Source organism: Psammomys obesus, unplaced genomic scaffold (assembly GCF_907164565.1).
Source record: "Psammomys obesus unplaced genomic scaffold, mPsaObe1.curated_primary_1811, whole genome shotgun sequence".
Taxonomy (NCBI): domain Eukaryota; kingdom Metazoa; phylum Chordata; class Mammalia; order Rodentia; family Muridae; genus Psammomys; species Psammomys obesus.
Genome location: NW_026596109.1, coordinates 1 through 15,709, shown reverse-complemented (window position 1 = coordinate 15,709; position 15,709 = coordinate 1). Strand labels below are relative to the sequence as shown.

The window sequence follows — 15,709 nt, the reverse complement described above, 5'->3', positions numbered from 1 at the left end:
CTACTTTTTTTTTCCTGAGGGTTGTCACTGAGACTTCCTTGTCTCTCCTTCTCAACTATGAGCCTGCTGTTGATTCATCTCAAAAAAGCTGTTTCTGTTTCTTTAAAGCCAGTGATTATATTACCTAGAGCCCCTGCTCAGATGTAGCCAATGGCAGCTCAGTATCCAAGTGGGTACCCTAGTAAGGGGAATAGGGACTGTCTCTGACATGAACTCAGTGGCTGGCTCTTTGGCCACCTGACTCTGAGGGAAGAGCATCCTTGTAAGGCCACAGAGAAGGACATTGCAGCCAGTCCTGATGAGACCTGATAAGCTAGGGTCAGTTGGAAGGGGAGGAGAACCTCTAACAATGGATGTAGAGAGGGGAAGGGAGGAGAAGAGGGAGGGAGGATTGGATTGGGAGAGAATGAGGGAAGGGACACAGCTGGGATAAAAAGTAAATAAATTGTAATTAATATTAACAAATGAATAAACAAAAAATAATGGCCTAGCAATAATTAATTAACTAATTAATTAAGCTAGTGGAAGCATGGATCATAGACTTCCACATGGTTTATGATGAGAGAATAGACCACAGAAATCCCCAAGGGCGCCAGTGTCAGCATGTGCCAAGGACCAAAACATGGTCTCTGGTGGCAGGACAGGCTATGGGGTTCAACAGAACTTTCTGTTACAGCATGGGCCATCATATCTCTTGGTAGAGGCGCAGGCCATGGACAACACCATGTCCTCTGGAAACAACAGGGATCGTGGACACCAATATGGTCTCTGGTGTCAGCTCCATCAATGGACATCAATATGACATCAGGACACAGCATAGACAAGGGGCATTCACATAGTCCTCAGCGGTTCATTGATAAGGCCCCAGGCTGGAGCAGGATCACACACCCCAAGATGGCCATTGGCAGCAGCACAGCCCACAGCCATCAACATGGCCTCAGGTGGCAACACAGACAATCACATCTACATGCCCCCAGAAACAGCACGGCTCACAGATATCAACATGGCCTCTGGCTGCACAGGGCCACAGTTCCAAACATTTAACCAGTCATTTTAAACCACGTTGGGTGTGAGTTTCTGGCAACACAGTGTCTGGTCCTAGGGGTGGAGGACTCAGCACCTGGACGTAGGTATGACTTGGGGAAACAGAGAGAGCACAGCACACCAGAAGGGGTATTAGGCAGGACACAGAGTAGATTGGGTAAAGGTGCCGAGGAGCACAAGACTATGTGATTGCTCTCATTACTTTCTAGTGATGAGGAAGGGGCAGGGCACAGAGCTAAGGCGGAGCCAAAAGGAAAGGTTCTAACAAAGCAGAAGAGAAAGGCTGTGGCAACACAGAGGAGGCTTGGTCTGCAAGGAATAGGGTAGAACAAAGCACTGTGAGTACTGTCAGCAGACTGGCCCAGCTCAGACCCTCACCATGACTAATGCAGACGGTTCCCTGATGGCTGATATCTGGGCAAGAATCCATCCTGGGACTGTGCTGCTGGCTTCTGTCACCTTCCTGCTCCTGGCTGACTACCTCAAAAGCAGGCGTCCCAAGAACTACCCTCCAGGGCCCTGGCGCCTGCCCTTCGTGGGCAACTTGTTCCAGTTCAATTTAGAGTTGTCACATCTGCATTTGGACATCCAGCCGGTAAGAAATGGAGACGGTGTCTGGCTGTGCCATGACCCAGTCCCGAACTCTAGAAACAGATCCTGGTACTGAAACCTACAGGATCTGGTTGTAGGTTAATGCTGGCTGCCTGATAACCCACCCAGTTGAACTAGTGTCTAATTTGTGCCCTCATTTAAGAGACAGAATTTTTGATGCCAAAAAGTTTATTTTATTATCCTTTTATGAACTATTTCCACTGTTAGTTCATTATGGTCTTACAACACACTGTGAATGATTTCAATTGCTTTAAGCATGTCAAGTTTGATGCGTTAATTAATTGTTCATCTTGACAAAGAAGCCCTGTTGCTTCCAGAAATGTGTACGCAAGTTTTATGTGTTAAACACTCATGCAGGAAAGACAAAATGAAACTGTTCTCTTGATCAGAAATTTCTACAGTATCAGTTCTCTCCTAAACGTGCCTGTTTAGTGTTTCTACATCCTTGCTGACTGCTTGCTTACTGACTTTGTCAACTACAGAAAAAGGTACATGAAGTTACCAGCTCCACTTGGAGTTGTCCACTTGTCCTCATAAGTCTACCTCTGGTCGACCTACCTGGGTTTATATTTGGTTGGTTTTGTTATAGTTTTTGGTTGGTTTTGTTATAGTGTGTGTGTGTGTGTGTGTGTGTGTGTGTGTGTGTGTGTCTTTGGTACGTACTCATTTAAAATCAGCAGATGTTTTAGTACAATAACCATCATCCTTCCTAATTACTTTTTAACTGTAGTAATTTTCTGAGCCCTGTGTAGTGAAAAAATATAGTTGGGCCATTTTTTTAAACTATCATTTCTACTTGTTGGTCCATAATTTATTATACTTATCTCTTACCATTATATGGGGAAAGTATGCAATTTTGTATACTTATACATGGAATTTTTCACTCCTTAATTTAATTACTTTATCAACATATATATGTTTTATATATATATATATATATATATATATATATATATATATATATATATATATATATATATATACTCTTCCATTATTGTTTCCCTGAGTAGTTTTTAGACACTTCTGAGTAACTTTTTATTCACCATCACTCTTTCATTATAATTTTTATCCTCCTCCCAGAAGCTGCTCTGTTTTCATATATACACATACAATTTATGAGACTTTGCATTTTCCAAGAGAAGAAAATCAACTACAAACATGGAGGACCCCTGTCTCTCTTCTATGAAACAGCCTTCTCAGGTGTTGTCCCCACTCACACTGAGAACCATGTCTGACACTAACCTGCTCTTCAGTGTCTTGTGCAGCTGTAACTTAAAGGCAGAAGAGTCTGAGGCCTTTGCTCCTTATTTATCCCCTCTTAGCTCTTCTTTCTTCTGACCCTTCAGGATCATAGTTTCCTTTCTGAACTCAAGCACATTCCTTCTCCATTCGTTCAGAGAAGGCTGCAGCACAAGGAAACTTCTTATTTTTGCCCCACCTCAGAATGCCTTCTCCTCCATTTCAACACTGCTTTTCCCAATTGTAGGACACTAGGTTGATAATCTCTGGTCCTTAATGTTTGTAGATATTATCCCACTTGGTTCTATGCATTCTGATTTCCGCCTAAGTGGTAAATTATCTTTTCTCTGGTTTCAAGAGACTTTCTGGTTTTAGTTTCCATGTTGATGGTGGTGATTTTGTTTAGTAAAGTTTGTGGCTTCATGCTGTTGAGTTCTTTATGGCAGGTTTGTATTTTGCCAGACTAAAAAGGTGCTATCATTCTTTAATTATTTTCTAACCTGCACTTTCTACTTCTTGTTTTTGTAAATGGCTGGATTCTAAGGCACAGCCATGGCATCTCTGATTCTGGTTCTTGCCAGTTGAGATCTGCTTTGTTTATGTTGTGCAGAGTGGAGCTTCTTCTCTCCTCTGTATAGCTCATGGTCATTCTCACATTACTTCTCTGTTGAGTTTTTCTGTAAAAATCTCCACTTAGGTCATTGCACCTTTCTGTCCTCCAAATTCCCTTTGCTGGCCCTCCCCAACTTTTATTTTTTGCTGAGACTACTGAACATTTAAAAATAAATTATGGTTGCTTAATAAGCTTTCATCATGCATAACTCCAAAGTTTATCATCTGAATAGGCTTGAGATGTTCTTGTTTTGAGGCAATTTAACTTGCATAGGTAGATTCTTGAGGATCTGAACACATATTTTTTCCTGAGTAGGGATTCAAGAGTAAAGTTAGGCTGTAGAAAGTCGATAGTATGAATCTTGGTGACCTTACCAAATGTGATCCCCACTCCCACACGAATTCACCTGACAATGTCATCAGCACAGTCTTCTGAGAATGAGGACAGCTACACACCATAAAAGTCCATCAGAATATTGGGCCACCCAAGTCAGAGATGTCTTCCTTCCTCTGTCCTATGAGGAAGAGACACCTTTGTTACCATAAGAGAAAGTAGAAGATTAGAGTCCCAGTCTGACCTCATTTTTAGACTGTCTTTGTCACAGAACAGCTGTGAAGCTAATTGTTCTGCTCATGAACTCAACCCAGGTGTGATGCCAAGGCAGAGTGAGTGATAGAGCTCCACTTATGAACCCAACTACTGCACTCCATTGAACGTTTGGAGAAGTCCATGTTGTTCATGGTGGTTAACTCAAAGACATATAGTCAAGAAGGCAGACATCTTGTCCTGCTGGTCTGCACTTTTCTTGGTTTTTGGCTAAAGACTGCAAGGTCTGTTTGGAGTTTACCCTCTGTTCAGTGCTGTTGTAATTAGCGTGATTAAGAAATTGTTTTTCATGGCGTCAAAGTTACTAAAAATATTGATGTTTATCTTTCTTTTGCAAATATATTGGATGTGTCATCAAGGTTTAGGTGAAAGGCGTAATGTCACAATAGTTCAGTATAAAACTGAGACTGGTTCTTCTTCCCAGGAGATTGAATATTCATCCCTTTATTTTATACTATTTATTAGTTTACATTTTAATATTTCTGGACTGCTCTTTTCTAGTTCCATCCATCTGCCTATAAATTCCATGATTTCCTTGTGTTTTTTTTTTGTTTTGTTTTTTATTTATTTCTTAAAATTTATTTTTTATTTCAATTTTTATTAATTACACTTTATTCACTTTGTATCCCCCCATGAACCCCACCCTCTTCCCCTCCTAAACACATCTTATCTCTCTCTTCTCCACATATGCCCCTCCCCAAGGCTGCTGATAGGGGAGGACTTCCTCTCCTTCCTTCTAATCCTAGTCTATCAGATCTCATCAGGAGTGGCTTCATTGTCATCTTCTGTTACCTGATAAGACTGCTCTTCCCTCAGAGGGAGGTGATCAAAGAGCAGGCCATTTAGTTCATGTCAGAGGCAGTCCCTCTTCCCATTAGTATGGAACCCACTTGGACTCTGAACTGCCATGGGCTACATCTGTGCAGGGGTTCTAGGTTATCTCCATTCATGGTACTTGGTTGGAGTATGAGTCTCTGGAAAGACCCTTGTGTTCAAATATTTTTGGTTCTGTTGCTCTCTTTATGGAGCTCCTGTCCTCTCCAGATCTTACTATTTCCCACTTCTTTCCTAAGATTTCATGCATGCTGCCCAACAGTTGGCCATAATTCTCAGCTTCTGTTTTGATAGTCTGCAGGGCAGAGACTTTTACAGGCCCTCAGTGGCAGGTTCCTAATTTGTTTCCTGTTTTCTTCTTCTTCTGATGTCCATCCTCTTTGACTTTTTGGATGGGGATTGAACATTTTAGCCACAGTCCTCCCCCTAGATTACATTCTTTAGGTGTACAGATTTTAGTAGGTTTATCCTATATTATATGTTTATATGAGTGAGTATATACCGTGTGTGTCTTTGTACTTCTGGTATAGCTCACTCAGGATGCTCCTTTCCACTTCCTACAGTTTACCTGCAAATTTCATGATTTCCTTCTTTTTCATTGCTGAGAAATATTCCATTGTGTACATGTACCACAATTTCTGTATCCACTCCTCAGTTGAGGGGCATCTGGGCTGTTTCCAGCTTCTGGCTATTACAAATAAAGCTGCTACAAACATGGTTGAGCAAATGTCCTTATTGTGTACTTGAGCCTCTTTTGGATATATGCTTAGGAGTGGTATAGCTGGATCTTGAGGAAGTGCTATTTCTAGTTGTCTGAGAAAGCACCAGATTGATTTCCAGAGTGGTTGTACAAGTTTACATTCCTACCAATAGTGGAGGAGGGGTCCCCTTTCTCCACAACCTCTCCAGCATGTGTTGTCACTTGAGTTTTTGATTTTGGCCATTCTGGTGGGTGTAAGGTGAAATCTCAGGGTCATTTTTATTTGCATTTCCCTGATGGCTAATGAGGCTGAGCATTGTTTTAAGTGTTTCTCTTCCAGTTGATATTCCTCTATGGAGAATTCTCTGTTTAGCTCTCTTCCCCATTTTTTAATTGAATTACTTGATTTGTTGCTTTTCAGCTTTTTTAGTTCTTTATATATACTGGATATTAGCCCTCTGTCAGATATCGGGTTTGTGAAGATTCTTTCCCAATCTGTAGGCATTCCTTTTGTTTTGATGACAGTGTCCCTTGCTTTACAGAAGCTTTTCAGTTTCATGACGTCCCATTTATTGATTGTTGCTCTTAGAGCCTGTGCTGTTGGTGTTCTGTTCAGGAAGTTGTCTCCTGTGCCAATGAGTTCAAGGGTATTCCCCACTTTTTTTTTTTCTAACCGATTTAATGTGTCTGGTTTTATGTTAAGGTCTTTGATTCATCCACTTGGACTTTAGCTTTGTGCAGGGTGATAAGTATGGATCTATTTGCAGTTTTCTTCATGTAGACCAGCACCATTTGTTGAAGATGCTATCTTTTCTCCAATGTATGGTTTTGGCATCTTTGTCAAAGATCAGGTGTCCATAAGTGTGTTGGTTTCTTTTTGGGTCCTCTGTTCAGTTCCATTGATCCACCATTCTGTTTCTATGCCAGTACCATTCTGTTTCTATGCCAGTACCATGCAGTTTTTATTACTGTTGCTCTATAGTGCAGCTTGAGATCAGGGATGGAAATACATCCAGAAGGTCTTTTATTGTACAGGATTGTTGTAGCATTTCTGGGTTTCTTGTTATTGCATATGAAGGTGGAAATTTTTTTTCAAGGTCTGTTGTTGGTATAATGTTCTTTTGAAATGTATACACCTTACCCTTGTTCATTCAAATGCTGATTTCTCTCCCCCCCCACACTCTCTGGTTTCAATCCGGATATTGCATTGTGATACTCATTCTAAGCCTCCTTTCTCAACTTTGTGTAAACTTCCAAATAAAGCAACTAGGCACAATGTTGAGCTGGGAGGAGTCAAAGGACAGGAAAGACGGAGGAGCTAGAGGGCAGGTAAGGAGTGGGAGGAGAAGGGGTGAGAGGAGAGCTTGGAAAGAGAGCTGGATCTTGGAACTATGTGGAGAGATGGCCTGGATCTAAGATATCACTAAAAGCAAGAATAATGTGGGAAATCTAAATGTTAGGAAACGATGAGGGCTTGGTGGTTTAGGATAGAGTAACTATTGCCCAGCATTGTGTTCTAGGTTAACTAAATAAACCCAGTCTCTGTGTGGTGATTTGGTTATACAGCTGATAGGCATAACAGCAAGCTTTACCAAAAGATAATTATTAGTAAATATTAATCCTTATTTACAACAGTCTGTAAAGAATTGTGTTGGTAATTTGATGGGAATTGCATTGAATCTGTAGATTGCTTTTGGCAAGATGGCCATTTTTAGCATGTTAATCTTGCCAAGCCATGAGCATGGGAGATCTTTCCATCTTCTGATATCTTCTATTTCTTTCTTCAGAGACTTGAAATTTTTTCATACAAGTTTTTGACTTGCTTGGTTAGAGTCACACCAAAGTACTTTATGTCCTCTGTGGCTCTTGTGAAGGATGTTGTTTCCCTAATTTCTTTCTCAGACTTTTTGTCTTTTGTATACAGGAGGGCTACTGATGAGATTTGATAAGCTATGGGCAGGTGGCAGAGGAGCAGAACTCCTCCTTTCTGTGTACTAGAGGAAGGGGATAGGAGAGAAGAGGGAGGAAGGCTGTGACTGGGAGGAGTTGAGGGAGGGGGCTTCTATCATGATATTTATATAATGAATAAATTGTGAAAAAATTAAAAAAAGATTTCTGGATATAAGTAAGTGGAATAAAATGGTACATTTTACTAATACTGGAGTCTTGGCATTGGTAAATAATCCTCACAAAATGATGGCCTTACCTCAGGTTCTAGTGCAACTCTTCATTCAGACTGCATGATAGGCAAACCTGTGAGCTGGCATTTACTAACTTTTTTCTACTTTCCACTGACTGAGGAAAACAGGAATATGGCTTTCCCATGGTGTTCACCAAGGTCCTGGCAAACAAGAGCTTAAATTCAGCATGATTTGATTTAACACTTATTTTCTGCCCTTCCTGCCTCCCTCTTCATGACATAATTTATTCCTGGTCTTATTTAGTAACTAACCTATATTAAATACTTACCATCACAGACATAATGCAAGATGATCATGTATAAAACCCATCACCAATTGTGGCATCAGATCACCATGGGTGGGAACTTCTATGAAGAGCCTTTGGTAGAAGGATGGCCTAAATTAGGCTGCTCTTAAAAGGAATGTTAACAGGTACCCAGAACAATTTAGAACAAGTAATTCTAAATGGTGGAGTTGGCATGAGTTAAGACACAGTGGCAAAGAAGAAGCTGTCCTTCTTGTTGAGAATGTGGAAACTGTGTTTCCCACTCACCACACAAATTCTAAAGTTTCTCTAGTACAGCTTACTGAATCATTTTAAGATAAATTTTCATAAATATTTATTATATATATATTTATGTGTTTATGTGTGTATGTATGTAAGTAGTATGAGCTTGTACCTGTAGATTTCAGAAGTGGGTATTGTTGGATTCCTGGAAATGAAGTTACAAGCCATTGTGAGCCAACCAACATGGGTGCTAGGAATCAAACTGTGGTCCTCTGCAAGACCAGTCAGGAATCTCTCTTCACTACTGTGCCATTTCTTCAGCCCTGAAATTTACTGTAAATAAGAACAAAATCTAATGAATTGAAGCAGTATGTAAGTTATATATTTAAATGAGTTATTAGCATTCTATATCTGAGTGTTTTTTTCTGCATATATGCTTACAACAAGAGTGAATAAGATCCAGTTATAGGTAGCTATAAGCTACCATGTGCTTGCTAGGCCTTGAAATCAGGACCTCTAGAAGAGCAAAGCACTCAGGACATGTAACCGCTGAACACCTCTCCAGCCCAACCAATTAGTTTTTTGGGTTTTTTGTTTTGTTTTGTTTCGTTTTGTTTTTGTTTTTTTGCATACCAGGATTATATTTGTGACCTTCTTGCTAGATAAGCCCATCTGCCTGTTCTCTGGGCTCTACCACTGTAACCATTGTCGTTCCTATTATTAAGCAGTGCATTCCTTACTACATAAATAACTAGGATAATTTTACTTCATTTACTTGTCCTAATTTTTATGAGAACCAAGTTATTGATGAGAAGTAATATGTTTTATAATTCATATATTTGAAAATCAAGAAACATAAAGCTTCACTAAATTTTCCCCAAAGTAAACACAAACTAAAAAGAATAATTTGTACTCAAGCTGACTTGAGGTCTCTACATTCAAATTATTATATACTTATTGAGTAAACCTTTGTACTCAGAGGACTTTGGTTTCTGGCACAAACTCAGCAAGTTGACTACTGCAGCTGGCAATGAGATTGAGATGCCTCAGTGTAAAGGATGCTCAGCAGTCTTGTTTCCTACCTCATTTTTCATGAGCAGCTATTTCTTCTAGCAGCCTGACCTGTTACTGGTTCTCTCATGTGATTCCTAACTTTCCCTCCTTAATTAATTCATAAACAGTGTAATAATAAGACCTGAGTTTTGACTTACATTGGAATGTGAGTTACTTGGAGCTAAAATTACCGAAGTTCCTAGCCCTTGGCACTGATCTTTGGCTGAGTGATACTTACCAGGAAGTTGAGAAGTTCTGAAATCAGTTTCCAGAACTTACATTTAAAAATCGCAGTGTAGGAGCCTACAATTGTAACTTCCAGACTAGTCAGGAGAAGACAAGTTAATCTCCAGGACTTACTAGCTAGGCAGCATAGCTTTCTCTGGGCAATGAGAGACCCTGACTCAAGTAAAGCGAGGTGTATGACCTCTCACAAAGATGCCTGGTGATGAACTCTGGCCTTTATACTCATACACATAAACATACACACAAATAATGATACACAAGAGAAAAACGTTTAATGCTAAGGCCACAGAGACTATGAGGTTCTTTTGTGAACACACAAACATGCCCACATGCAGAGAGACTAACATCACTGCCCTTCTTAGGTACTTCTTTTTTATTTTTATTTTTTCTTCACCATTTATTCATTATATATCCTAATTGAAGCCCCCTCCCTCAACTCACCCAATCCCACCCTCCCTCACGCTTACCCTCATCTCCTTCTCCCAGTCCACTAAAATGGGTACTTCTCCACTATTGCCATCTGCTTTTAGCTTGCTAAGTCTCATCAGGACTGCCTGGATCCTCTTCCTCCATCGAACTGTTGAGGCTCCATCATCAGGAGCAAGTGACCAGAGAGCAGTCAACTTTGTTCATAATAGAGGCAGCCCCTGATTCCCTCACTCAGAGATCCACATGGAGTCTGAGCTGCCAATAGGACACATTTGGAGCAGGGGTCTAGGTCCTCTCCATTCACTGTCCTCCTTTGGTGCATCAGTCTTTGCAGGACCCCATGAGCTCAGAACTTTTAGTTTTGTTGGTCTCCTTGTACCCTCCATGTCCCTCACTCCCACCCTTCTCTTCCTCCATAAGACTCTCTGGGCAGCATCTGCTTAGATCCACTGTTGGGTGAATCTATAATACTTTCCCATTTGTTTCCTTGCTTCCACCATTTCTGGTGTCTATCCTGTTTTCCCTTCTGAATGAGAATTAAACATCTTCCCTAGTATCCTCCTTGTTGTTTAGCTTCATTAAGACTATAGATTTTAGTATGTTTATCTCATATTATATGTCTAATATCCTCTTATAAGTGAGTATACAACATGTGTCTTTCTCCTTCTCCTTCTGACATATTTGAGACTCATAAGCCTAGAGTTCTGAAAGTCAACCTCACTCAGGATGACCTTTTCTAGTTCCATCCATTTACCTTCTAATTTCTTGATTTCCTTGTTTTTAATTGCTGAGTAATATTCCAGTGTGTAGATGTACCACAATTTCTGTATCCATTCCTCCGTTGAGGGACATGTAGGTTGTTTCCAGATTCTGGCTATTTCAAATAAAGCTGCTATTAACATAGTGAAAAAATATTCTTACTGAATGGTAAGGCATCTTTTGTGTGTACTCTTCAGGAGTAGAATAGCTGGATTTTGAGGTACTGCTATTCCTGATTTTCTGAGACAGTGTCGGGTTGATTTCCAAAGTGGATGTGCAAGTTTGCAAATCCAAGAACACATAAAAGATATCATCCACTATGACTCAAGTAGGCTTCATCCCAGATATGCACGGGTGGTTCGGTATACAGAAATCCATCAATTTAATCCACCATATAAACAAACTAAAAGAAAAAAAAAACACCACATGATCATCTCTTTAGATGCTGGAAAAACATTTAATAAAGTTCAACCCTCGTTCATGTCTAAAGTCCTGGAGATATCAGGGATACAAGGCACTTTCCTAAATATAATAAAGATAATACACAACAAGCCTATATGGAGAGAAATTAAAATCAATCCCCTTGAAATCAGGACAAGGCAAGGTTGCCTTTTCTCTCCATATCTCTTCTACAAATAGTTCTTGAAATCCTTGTTAGAGCAATAAGACAGTTAAAGTAGAGCAAGGGGATTCAAATTGAAAAGAAGGAAGTCAAGCAAGTGTCATTGTTTGCAGATGATATAATATACATGAGTCACTCCAAAAATTCTACCAGGGAACTTCTACAGCTGATAAACACCTTCAGCAAAGTAGCTACTTCTTATAGGAGAGGTAATTGTACCTTTTTTTTTTTCCTTTTCCTTCTGGATGACCGTGTTTTGTTGCTTCTTAAATATAAGAACTTTGATATTGTGCAATCTCTTTCAAGTTGCATCATTTTTTTATTGATTTGAATTTTTTACAATTTGTTCACTTTGTATCCCTGCTTGTAGCCTTCTCCTTCATCTCCTCCCAGTCCTGCCCACCCTTCCTGTTCTCCCCCTTCTCCTCTCCCCTAGTCCACATGCATGTGGTTTACATGTATGTCAGGTGCACACAGAGACCAGATGTTGGGTGCCCCAAAATGGGAGTTAGAGACAGTGTGAACTGTCATGTGAGAGCTAGGAATAGAACCCAGATCATTGGAAAGAACAACCTTACCATTGATTCATGTCTGCTGACCTAACCTATCTCCTATTCTCCTCTTTGAAATTATATTTTACTGACTTGATGTTGCACAGTGAAAAGCATGCCCTGCCATATCTGAGACATTTAGTCCACAGGAATCAATTGCAAACAGAACTGACATATTTGAGAATCATAAGCCTAGAGTTCTGAAAGTCAATTGACCAGCTCATCTTTACCTGGTTGGGAACAATGTAAAGCTTAGTAATGTAATTCCACTGACATAGACATACCAAAGGCAGAGAACTGATAAAATGTAGAAAGTCATTTACTTCAGTACTTAGCCTCTGGATCATTCTCTAGCTCAGACACAAAATCTGGGTGCTATATATTGCCAGTGAAGAGTCAATAAGCTTAAACCAGCTTTTCAGGTGTTTCCAGAACTTCTTGATTGGCCATTAACACATGAAAGTAGAAATGTGCTTGATTTTAATGACTCCATTAGTGATATCTCTTATGATAAAAGTCATGCATTCATTGGTGCTGATCTTATGACCAAGACAGGTCTGACTCGCTGAAGGTAAATGATGTTATTAATGACTATGAACACAGAAAAATAGGAAGACGGAGTCTAGGCTTTAATGTGGGTGCAAGATTCTCAGATGAGACCTGTTCATTATATCTGTTTTGACACTGTTCCCATGGATTTAGGTCTCAAAGCAGTAGGGTGACAGTGCATAAGGATGGGAATGATGTATTTAAAGGACCAAAGACTACTGATGGCATTTGAACTCTTCTGTTTGATACCATTGTTACAGTTAGACAATGTAGCACTGCTACAGTTAGAGATGATACCCCTGTGGCAGGTATAGAAAAGGCAGAGGTGGGGTCCACATATTTCTGACTCTTAGGCACACAAGTAGAAGAAAATTCGGTATTGCTCACATACTGTCTTTCAAACCAACCATATTTTGTACATTGTGCATTTCATGTATACTCTTGTTCTCTTCCAAATACCCCATTATACTCCTGATTGTTCCTCATACTCAATTCATACTCACTTGTATCATATTCACCTTCTGTATAGAGTACATACATGTTTAATTGAATTTGAATTTAGTTCAGAAGAGACAAAGAATTCTTTTTCGGAAACACTTCCATGTACCAAGGTGCATCTCTCCATTCACACTGTCATGCAGACATCTCCCCAAGTCCATTGATTGCAAGTTGACCATCCCTTGACACACGGACACAGGCACACTCAACTGTGACTATTGAAATGTCTTTCAGTTTGTGAAGAAGTACGGAAACATAATTAGCCTGGACTTTGGTAACATCTCCTCAGTGGTCATAACTGGACTGCCCTTAATCAAAGAGGCTTTCACTCACATGGAACAAAACTTTTGGAAACGCCCAGTTTTACCTAGCAGGGAACGTGTCTTTAAAAATAGTGGTAAGTTTCATTGGCAGCACTATTGACTTCAGTATGTTATTTAAACAAGATATGAATTTGTGTGGAAAATAGGACATATGTTTGGAAAGGTTCCATGGAGGCCTGGAAGAAGGGAGTGGAAAAAGGATATGATCAAGATTATAACATATCAGTGGAATTTTCAAAAGTGAAAAAGGTACAGGTAATATTAAATTTCTGACAAAATATAAAGGGAATAATATATGGTTGGTTTGAAAAATATAAGGAGACTTAGGATGACAGGTACACAACAGAGGAATGAAAACAAAAACAACATTTTAAGTTATAAAAGAAGGAGTGTGAACACTCAAGGTGACAAAAAATGACAGTAGGCTAGACTGGGGTGGTGACATGAAAACCCCATGGACTGAAGTCATTTAAGAGAGAAACCACCTGTGTAGGTGACTTAGGTCCAGTCCAACCACAGTCCTAAGTTGGTGCTTCAGAATCTACAAGCCCCTCTAGAGTCTGGTTAGTTGGCTCTTTTGGTCTTCTTGTTGTCTTCCTGTCCCGTCCAGGTCCTTCTTTCTTCCACCCCCACATATACTTTTCCACAAGACTCCCTACACTTTGCCCAATGTTTGGCTGTGTGTCTCAGCATCTCTATTAATCTGATGCTGGTTGGAGTCTCTCTGAAGACAGCTATGCTAGGTGAGGAATAGCTTGAGATTCATGTGGGTTCCCTAACAAGAGATTGAAGAACTGTGTATGACTTGGGCTCTGTGTCTGATTTCTTACCACACATACCCTTTCCCCGGCAGGGATGCCTAGTCATACTGCAAGAGAAGAGAATAAGTTCAGTCCTGATGTGACTTGACATACTGTGGTGGGTTGTTGGGGGTTTTATGTTTTCTGAAGTGTAGGGGACTGAGGAAAGGGGGAAGAGGAAGAGAGGGTGAGACTGGGAGGAGAAGAAGGGGGTAAAATCAGAATATAAAGTCAATGAACAAATACATATTTAAAAAAAACAATAAAACAAGAAGCCATCATGGCCTATGACTCAGATACCTGCAAAATGGGGATATCAGGGACCTATCACAGGGATGGGTGATGCTTTAGAACCAGAAATACTTGAATTTGAACCCCTAAAGGTGAACAACATGTTGTCTTTCATTTTACTTTTCAAATTGTTATCATGCCTCAGCATTTTACCAACTGAAATGGACATTTTTGTAGTTGGTAGTAAACATATGGAGTTCCTGTCAGAACAAAATTATATAATGGAAAGGAAGTACTTACTAAATTATGTGCTGTTGCAAATCACCAAAACATGTTAGTCACTTGCTTTGGATCATATTTAGAAGCTGTGAATTTCCATACCTGCCCTTCATTTCATCTGCATGTGGGTCTAATACAGTTTTCAGGTATTTTACAGTCAGAATCTCAATACCATAATATTAAATCTTTTTTTTCTTTCCAGGAATTGCCTTCTCCAGTGGACAGACATGGAAGGAGCAAAGACGGTTTGCACTGATGATGCTCAAGAACTTCGGATTGGGGAAGAAGAGCTTAGAGCAGCGCATAAAGGAGGAGGCCTTCTACCTTGTGGAGGCCATAGGAGAGGAAGAAGGTGGGCATTTCACAGGGTGGTGCAGGGTGCTCTGGCCATTTTGTTCATTGAACAGATTCTTATTGTCTCAAGCTTGTCCTTGTGCCTCAGTGTTCTGGGCACTGAGGACTGAAGAGTAAATATCTAGCAATATACCTGGCGCAGGAGTTCTACAGCTAAACACAAAAATGGGTCTTTTAACAGGTTCCTGAACAAAAAGCCTGGTTATCTATGTGACAAATATTGACCAAGTCCTTGAATCATGCCAAGCCCCATGTAGGAGGCTGTGGCCCCAGCTTTTCATATTATACTTTATTATGCATATTTTATATCACACAGCGTTGAAATATTTAAATAGGAAAAATTAATAAAGATAAAGAAAGAGAGAGAAAGAAGAAAGACAGAGAAAGAAAAGAAAGAGAAAAAACAAACCAATATCTTTGAAAGACTCTTTCCTCCCCATCTCCACCTCCAGGACAGCCTTTTGACCCTCACTTGAAGTTGAAAAATGCATTTTCCAACATCATTTGCTCCATCACTTTTGGAGAGCGCTTTGAGTATGAGGATGGTCAGTTTCAGGAGCTGCTGAAGTTAGCAGATGAGACAGTATGTTTGGAGGCATCAATGATGTTAATGGTAAACTCCCTGCCTTTGCACATTTTGGAAAGAATATTGGATTGGGAATGGGCAAAAACAAGGTTT

General features: G+C 40.0%; 1 protein-coding gene across 1 annotated transcript; it reads left to right on the top strand.

The window, feature by feature from the left end:
• Window positions 1–1,423: 1,423 nt before the first annotated feature.
• LOC129692383 (cytochrome P450 2J4-like) lies at window positions 1,424–15,694 on the top strand (the record flags this gene model as incomplete). Its single annotated transcript, XM_055628726.1, has 4 exons — window positions 1,424–1,639; window positions 13,278–13,440; window positions 14,879–15,028; window positions 15,483–15,694. Coding segments are annotated over exons 1-4 (741 nt in total), but the record flags the coding sequence as incomplete, so codon positions are not given.
• Window positions 15,695–15,709: the final 15 nt, after the last annotated feature.